The 8,437-nt window shown below is 52.7% G+C and overlaps 1 protein-coding gene across 1 annotated transcript; it reads right to left on the bottom strand.

Annotated features, from left to right (window-relative positions):
* LOC135285799 (RH-like protein) lies at positions 1-7,304 on the bottom strand. The gene is made up of 10 exons (XM_064398465.1): positions 6,671-7,304; positions 6,038-6,224; positions 5,673-5,823; positions 5,418-5,559; positions 3,689-3,846; positions 3,176-3,313; positions 2,801-2,946; positions 2,167-2,246; positions 1,077-1,150; positions 1-784 (listed from the first exon to the last, which is right to left on the bottom strand). The coding sequence occupies exons 1-10, from the start codon at positions 6,807-6,809 to the stop codon at positions 758-760; spliced, it is 1,242 nt and encodes a 413-aa protein (XP_064254535.1). The 5' UTR covers positions 6,810-7,304; the 3' UTR covers positions 1-757.
* Between the last annotated feature and the right edge of the window lie 1,133 nt (positions 7,305-8,437).

Genomic DNA, 8,437 nt, shown 5'->3' with positions numbered 1-8,437 from the left:
ACCCCGTGTCCCCAAACCCCGTGTCCCCAAACCCTGTGTCCCCAAATCCTGTGTCCCCAAACCCTGTGTCCCCAAACCCTGTGTCCCCAAACCCTGTGTCCCTGCCAGGATGGGGTGCTGGCCCATCCCCGTGCTGTGCCCTGAGCTCTGGCTGTGTTTTCCACTGGCAGCAAACCCCAGGGCTTCCAGGAGCACCACCCCCAGCTGAACTTTGGCCAGCAGAACCTCCCAACATGCAGATTTTTCCAGGAGTTCAGGCTGGCAGGATGCAGAGTTGTGGCCCTGCTCCAGCTCACTCCAATCCTGCCTTGTCAAGGCCTTCAGCAGAACCAGCTCAGCTTAAAAACTTGAGTGCTTTGCTAGATAGGAAGGGCTCCTTGAGAAATGACACTTTCAAATCCATCATTTTGCCTTGTAAACTCAGGAGCTAAAAAGAGTTTAATGTTTCCAAGCATTTGGATTGATAAGCCATGAATGCAGACAACTTTTTTTGTACATATCTTCTAAAATATATTTAAGGTAAGGCCAACAAAGCAGAAAAGCTGAATGCACCTGAAGTTTGCACCTGTGGATTCACACTCTGTATCTTTCAAGAAGAACTGGAACAGTTTGGTTTTGGAGTGTCCATTGGGGTGGCTTTTGTGGGCCTGAGAATTGATATTTCAGTGCTCTCTGAACCCATCATAGCTGTTCAGTTTTTCTGGTGATAAAGAGGAAAATCTTAGCTTGGTCCTGGCTGTCAGCTGGGATCCTCCACTCAAAATCCAACAGACAAGTGGGGAAACTGTGAACACAAACATTCCTGTATCAGAACATATCAAATCATCACAGGAAAAAACCCCAAACCAAGGGAAAAGCTGATTAAAAGCTTATTTCCACCCATTTGTTATTCCTGTAATTCACATACAGCCTCACATCAGCACCTAAGGGTGCCCAAGGACTGTTTGTGCATCAAAATGTGCTGGGAAAAGGAATAAACCTTTTTTCCCTCATATTTTTAATTCAAATACCTGGAGTTCTTCATCAAGGTGCTAAATGAACTCCCCCCCAGAATCTGAAATCATTTTGAAACTCACCTCCCAGTAAAACTGGTCATCAAAGTACTTGGAGACGTGCACTGCTTTCAGCAGTTTGATGTTTAAGATCAAACCTGTTGGTTAAAAGAGAGATCCAAAATAAACATAAAACACCAGGGCAAGGGGAGGATTGTGTGCAACAGGAGTTTCTTGGCAACATTTATCCAAATGTAACAGATCAAACCACAAATTCAGACCTAAATCCTCCAGCAGAGCCCCCCTGACTCGAGCTGGCCTTAAATACAAAAAGAGGCTTGCCAGGATCAAGGCTTGGGGTACTAAAAATGAATTACTTTAGGTAAAACCCCATTAAACAGCTGCTAGGTTATGAAAATACATCAAAATGATGAGTTTCTTGCACGAGAAGTGCTTGTTTATTAAAACCAAGCTGGCTTATCAGCACTGGCAGTTTGGGATCTCTGATGGGAATCTCTGGATTTTTGAACAGTTGGTTAAACACTGAATGTTTGGTTATTTCAGCTGGATGTTTCCTAAAGATCTATTCCTTCTTCATTACCCTTCAAGTAATGAAAATTTTAAATAAATTAAAACACTCCAAAAATCCTTGTAGGCTGTGTTTCCCAGCCATTTCCAGTGGCCATTTCTCTGTTGCTCCAGACAGAATTAGGGGCTGGGGAAAAGCAGCAGCTGCCACAAACCAGAGCATTCCATGGCAGCCACGTGAGGGCTGCTGCCAAAGCAGCAAAAAGTCCCAAAAATCCCCAAATCTCTTGATCAAAGGGCTGCAGCTGGGCTGAGGCAGCTCCTGATGTTATGGAAACTTTGCACATTTGCTCCAAATGGCCTAAAAAGTGACAAGCCCCAGACTGGGGCATCTTCTGTCAATAAGACAACACCCAAAAGTGGAAGTATTTTCATCTTCACACCTGTCCTGTCTGCAGCTGTAAAACCTTGGTTAAAATAAAACTTCAGCACTGAAAGAATGGTGCTGCTGGGTTATTTCTGTGCAAAACAGCTCTGGCTGGGAAGAGTCCCTGGCACTCACATTTCCATTTCTCCCACAAGTGATTTAGCCATAGAAACTTGCTCCAAGGAAATAAAGGCATTCCTGGGATGTCTCAGTACTGACCTGTAATCAATCCTGTTATCAAGGCAGTGCTGATGGTCTGGCAGAAGGCACCAATATTAAAAAAGGCAGTGTAGCCCAGACTGAAAAGCAAAAAAAGTGTTTCACCTTTTGTTCAGCATGACCACTGTGAATGAATCTGCAGCTATCAAAATCTCTCAGAGAAGCTGCAATTCTCAAATCTGCAGCTGCAGTGAGATGTTTCAGGAGCATACCTAAATGCAGACTTCAGAAGATTCATTTTGTCCAATTTTTTGGTATTAAAACTCCATTAAATTTGTTTCATTAAGAACACGATGAGCAGTGTCAGGCCCTCATGCTGCTCTCTCATTTCTCCCTCCCTCCTGAGCTCCCCAAAACATCCCAAACCCTAAGGTGAGTTTTGGAGGGAGGCACATCTATACCTGTTGTATTTAACAAAAACAAAAAGGGAGACAGAGAACAGGACCCAAAGTCTGCTCAACTCCCAAATTCCTTTTTACTGACTTTTTTTTGTTGGACTTCAGGGTTATCTTGGGTTACCTGATAGAAAACAAAGTGGTGACATTCAGGCTCTCTGGATGTCTGACAGCTCTTCTCAGGGCACACTGCAGTGATGATTATTTATCTGCATTATTGAATATAAGAATTTATGTACCTGGATAATTCATTCCATCGTGTCTCAATCCCACCTTCTACAACACGCAGAACAACAGTGGCCACAGCTCCAAGCACAGCAGGCAAACCAAAAGTGAAATGAACTCCAGAAGTATCCTGAAGCTTCAAAGCAGGATTCAAGCACCTCTGGGAAGGAGAAAAGGTTTAATTGACACCCAGAAACACAAGTTGGTAATTGCAGATCAGCTGTTGCAGACCTAGAGGATCAATTTGCTCTCACGAGCTGCAATCCTGCACTCTGCTCAAAACACCTCAGCTTCCCTAGGCTGGAAAAGAGGTTTCCCTTGGGGTATGCTGCACTGGGAAAAAAATGCACACAGCTTATCCAAGAAGCATGTAGGGGATTGAGCATTACCTGCACACAGTGAGCTCCCAGGATGGTGATGACACTGGCCAGCAGCCCCAGGATCATGGCAATCCAAGGGTGGTGGATGCCCTGTGCTGAGTAACTGACAGCCACCCCTCCAGCCAGGACTGCACTGCGGATGTGGGCCTGCAAAACACACCAGGGGCTCCTGACAGGGATGGGACAAGGGCCAGTGGCTCTAAACTGAAAGAGGGAAGGTGCACATTCAATATGGGGAAGGAATTGTTGCTTGTGATGGTGCCCAGAGCAGCTGGGGCTGCCCCTGGATCCCTGGTAGTGCCAAAGCCAGGTTGGACACTGGGGCTTGGAGCAGCCTGGGACAGTGGGAGGTGTCCCTGCCATGGCAGGGGGTGGGATGAGATGATCTTTGATGCCCCCTCCCATCCAAACCCCTCTGTGAATCTGTGACTGTCAGACCCTGGACAAGGTTTCGGTTCCAGTGTATTCCTGAAAATCTCTTTGAACAGGAAAACCCCATGCAGGGTTTCCCCACGTCCTTACCATTCTGAATTTGCCATCCTTGGAGGTCAGAGCAGACAACATGAAGGCAGCCACAGCACTCACTGCGAGGGCCAAGTAAGTGTTGAGCACTGCCTTCTCCTTGGAGTCCACCAGGATGGAATTGAAGCTCGGCCAGAACACCCAGACAAACACAGTGCCTTGGGGACAAGGAAAGAGACCTCAGGAGCTGCTCTGAGCCACGGGGAAGCCATCCCTGCCTGTCTCTGGGGGGCTGCAGCCCCCAGGGTGCATTCACTGTGATTCCCAAAGCCTTCCCACGGCAGAGCCTGCTCCAGGAGGAGCTGGCAGCCAGTGAGGAGCTGTCGGTGTCACAGCCCCAGGAGCACACAGGCTTCTCTAACAGGAATGCAAACAGGTTCTTCTGCCTCTCGTGGTCAGCTTTTGGGAAGCTCAGCCTGCCTGGCAGGATGCATTCCTCCTCACCTGCCTGGGGCAGCACTGCACACACCGAATTCCAGCCGGCAGAGGGACAGAGGGACCTCGGTGGCCTCAGAGCAGCTCAGGCCGGTCCCTGTGGCCCCGGGCTGTGCACAGACTCCAGCACCAACACAAGGCAGCAGCTCCTCTGGCATTCCCAGCTGTATTTTGTCTCCAGCCTGCTCCCATCACTGATGATGTGTTCCCCACCCCCAGAGGTACCAGGCCCTGTGCAATCCACCTGAGTCACATCTGATGTTCTCTTGCCCAAGACCCCTAACAAGTGGCACAGGCATTGTCACTATGAGGCACAAACCCAGCTCCCAGCAGCCCTGGCAGGCACTGATTTTGCACCAGCTTGTCTTGGCTCTGTGAAACCCAGTTTCCATTGCTAATATCCATGATTTCCATGCACCAAGGCTGAGATAACCCTGCCTCAGACAGGAGAGGCCATCTCAGCAACTCTAAACTTATGGTGGCACTGAGGACTTGTGAGATGATTCACCCTGTTCCCCTTGATCAGGCAGTTAGTCAGTCCTAAAGTCCTTTTATATCCACAGATATAAAATCTACTGAAGCTTTCTTATGAGTATGTGCTCAGCTCTGGAAATAAACAGCAAACAAGAACTCCAGGGACACAAAAGAGCAGCATTTAAATGTTGTATTCCCTGCACTGGGCAAAGACTGACTGAGAATGAGACTCTGTGGACCCCTGCAGGAAGCTCTGGGCTCAGCCTGTGGCAGCTGCACTACAGAAATTGTGATAATAAAGACACCAAATTGCTTCCCTGAGAAAAGGAATGAAAGTCCCAGGCAGTGAGGCTGTCCCTCCCCAGCTCCCCTCTCGTGGGCCTGCCTGTATCACACTCCCCACCCTCCACAGGCTTTATCTTTTTATTTCTCTTACCAGCAGGGACTGCCCTTTTCTATCTCTGTGCACCACCTGGACCAGCAGCCTGAGCTCTGCTGAAACACAAGCTATGAGCTCAGCTCTGGCACACAGCCCCTCACCAGCCAGCCAAGGGGACAGCCTGGCCAGGAAAGGGAGTGGTGAGCCTGGAGAAAGGACTGGTAGCCTGGAGCAGCCTCTGTGCTGAGGTGGCAAAGCAAACTGAGCCCCAGCTGTGGCAGGAGTGGCCTCTGGGCCAGGAGGAAAGGGGGCACTGTCACAAACAGCAGCAGGTTTTGTGCTTGGCTGCATCCAGAGTTCCATTTTGCATTTAAACCCCAACCTTCCCCATGTTCCCCCTGCAATTCCCCATCCAGCTGGGGCACTCCAGCCTGGACTCACCCAGCACTGAGAACAGCTCTGACTTTGGGGTGCTCCTGTTCTTGTCCAGCCCTGGGGGAGGCTCAGGGAAGCGCGAGGCGAGTGCCAGGCCAAAGTAGGCTCCAAAGAGGTACACGTGCATCATGGTGAGGTAGTCTGGGACCTGCAGCAACACAATATTCACCATCTGTGGCCTGAGCCAGGCCACACAAAGCCACTGCTGCTGCTGCTCCAGTGACATTTCCCCCCACAGAGCTGCAAATCCCACCAGGGTACCTCCAGGAATGTCCCGTTGATGCATCTGCTCACGTAGAAAAAGATTAATTCCACCAGGGTCATCACAATTAGCTGCACAGGATTGGCCTTGCCCAGGACAGCCCCAGTGGAGATGACCACAGCAGTCGTGCTCATCACAGCCTTTGTTAGACTGCAAGAAAGACAGGAAAGAACAACTCAGGGTGACACCAGGGCCAATAAAAAGGAATGGAACACAACAATGCACTTCAAAACCCTTGAAAGCCCTCTGAAATGCCTGCAAATGTGCCCTGCCCATCCCCAGCAGGGCCCCACCAGGAGACATTCACTGCACAGGGAGCAACCAGCAGTTCTGCACTAGCCCAGCTCCAACATGAACTCATTACCTTTCCATGCCAACTTCATTTTGCTCTCCCTTAAGGAAAACTAACAAATCTTCTGCCAGCACGGAGCACTGGACACCAAGAACAACGAGCAAGAAGTTGAACCCAGTGCTGCTGAAGCCATATCTTCTCAGAACCATCAGGAAGAAGCCAAACCCAAAAATCACCATGTGGGTGACATCTTGAAATTCTGCAGGACAGAAAAGAACAAGACAGCAGTGAAATTATTAATGTAGATTTCTGGTTTAAAAAAAAAATCAATTAAAAATTACAATTAACTAAGAAGCCTTCAGATAAAAAATTAAGTGCCACTATTGTTCAGAGCTTGCAAAGAATTCCAGAGCTTTCTTTCTGATCTAAAATCAGAGACAAAACACCCTTCATGCTGAATTTATTTTTACACACTGATCTGAATGGATGCCACAACGTGAGGCTTGAGAGGCCAAAAAACCCAACAGAAAACCGACCAAAAACCCAATTTAGCCTCGTATCCCCATCACACCTGTGACACAAAGAAACCCCCAGCACTCCTGGCAGGTTCAAAAGCAATAAAACCATTCTGCTCCTCCCCACCAGAGTCCCAGGGCACAGGAGGTGCAGGGACCCCCCCTCTCCCCCAGCAGGTGCCAGGCTAACCCGGGTAGGAGGAGCTGGATGAGGAGTAGGTGTCGCTGACCCCCGGGAAGCCCAGGAAGGAGCGCAGCAGCAGCAGGGCCTGCAGCAGCAGCACGAGCCAGGGCACGCTGCAGCGGAAGCTCCGGTGGCGGGAGGGCATCGTGCAGGAGCATGGAGCAGCAGGCACTCCTGTGCCCCGGCAGCAGCAGGCACTCCTGGGCCCCGGCAGCAGCAGGCACTCCTGTGCCCCGGCAGCAGCAGGCACTCCTGTGCCCTGGCAGCAGCAGGCACTCCTGTGCCCCGGCAGCAGCAGGCACTCCTGTGCCCCGGCAGCAGCAGGCACTCCTGTGCCCCGGCAGCAGCAGGCACTCCTGGGCCCCGGCAGCAGCAGGCACTCCTGTGCCCCGGGAGCAGCAGGGACTCCTGTGCCCCGGGAGCTGTGCCCGTGCCCCCACAGCACAGCAGAGCTGCAGGGCGAGCACAGCCAGAGATAAAAGGGAAGAGGCGGGAGCAGGGAGCAGCTCCTTATCTGGGCTGGGGCAGGAGCCCAGACCCTGCCCAGCCACAGACAGAGCCAGAGCTAGAACCACGGCCAGAGCCATGGCCACAACCATGGCCAGGGCCAGAAACACAGCCAGAACCACGGTCAGAAACACGGCCAGAGCCACGGCTACAACCATGGCCACAGCCAGAACCATGGCCACAGCCAGAACCATGGCCAGGGCCAGAGCCAGAGCCACGGCCAGCCCTGCCCTGCTCCCCAGGGCAGTCCAGCTGCTGGGGGCCTGGCAGCTCAGCCGGAGGGCAGGGAGGACATGAACCCATAAGCAGCACCATGATCCATTCGCTCAGCACAGAAAGGCGGGGAGGGTCCTGCTGAGAGCCCCAGCGTGACCCCACAGCTCTGCAGACACATCACACAGCCAAGCTTGTGTTGGGATCCAACCCAAGCCAGGCAATCGGGGACCTCTTGGGGTGCAGCAGCTCCTCTGCTGCTGTGGGATCAGCTTGTTGTTCACACAGGGCCACGGGAACAGCTCCAGGGACACTTTACGGATCCACAGCACAAATCACGGGCTGGTTTGGGTGGGAAGGGACCTTAAAGCCACCCAGTGCCACCCCTGCCATGGCAGGGACACCTTCCACTGTCCCAGGCTGCTCCCAGCCCCGGTGTCCAGCCTGGCACAGGTGCCCAGAGCAGCTGGGGCTGCCCTGGATCCCTGGCAGTGCCCAAGGTGTCCCTGCCACGGCAGGGGATGGAATGTGGTGATCTTCAAGGCTTCTTTAGCACAAACAAATCCGTGACGCTCCAACTCTAAACTGTAACTCCACCACGGGGAAAACACCCCGCGCCTCAGCCCAGCACTGCCAGAGCCTCGCTCTGGGCGATCCATCGCCCCCGGCAGGCCCGTGGGCACAGCCCGGGCCGCGGGCACCGCCACCGTGCCCCCAGCCGGAGCTGCGGCCGCCCTCAGGAGCGGCGCCACCATTGCCGCCCTCACGGCTCCCACAGACCCGGCGGGCCCCGCCCCTCGCTGAATGCCCGCCCCCTCCCCACAGGCCGCCCTTAGGGACTGCCCTCCCATTGGCCGAGCGCAGCTCCTCCTGCCTTCTGATTGGCTTATCCCCAGCACCGGCCGTCTTTGGGCCGCGCGTCCTGCGCTACGATTGGCCCGGTTGCTTGTCACTCAGCGACGCGCGCTCCTCATTGGCTGGCGCGGCCTGTCGGTCAGGCCGGGGGTTATTTTGCTCTCCGGTGTGAGGCGGCGCAGGCCGCGCTGTGGGGGC

The sequence above is a fragment of the Passer domesticus genome, chromosome 24 (assembly GCF_036417665.1).
Source record: "Passer domesticus isolate bPasDom1 chromosome 24, bPasDom1.hap1, whole genome shotgun sequence".
Classification (NCBI taxonomy): domain Eukaryota; kingdom Metazoa; phylum Chordata; class Aves; order Passeriformes; family Passeridae; genus Passer; species Passer domesticus.
The sequence above is the reverse complement of the archived record's forward strand: the minus strand, read 5'-3'. Positions and strand labels throughout refer to the sequence as shown.

Excerpts from the sequence above, each read along its gene's own strand:
- LOC135285799 (XM_064398465.1), bottom strand. The coding sequence starts at position 6,809 with ATGCCCTCCCGCCACCGGAGCTTCCGCTGCAGCGTGCCCTGGCTCGTG. Across the intron at positions 6,225-6,670 it reads ATCCAGCTCCTCCTACCCGG|AATTTCAAGATGTCACCCAC; the intron begins GTTAGCCTGGCA and ends TCTGTCCTGCAG. Across the intron at positions 5,824-6,037 it reads AATGAAGTTGGCATGGAAAG|TCTAACAAAGGCTGTGATGA; the intron begins GTAATGAGTTCA and ends TCTTTCTTGCAG.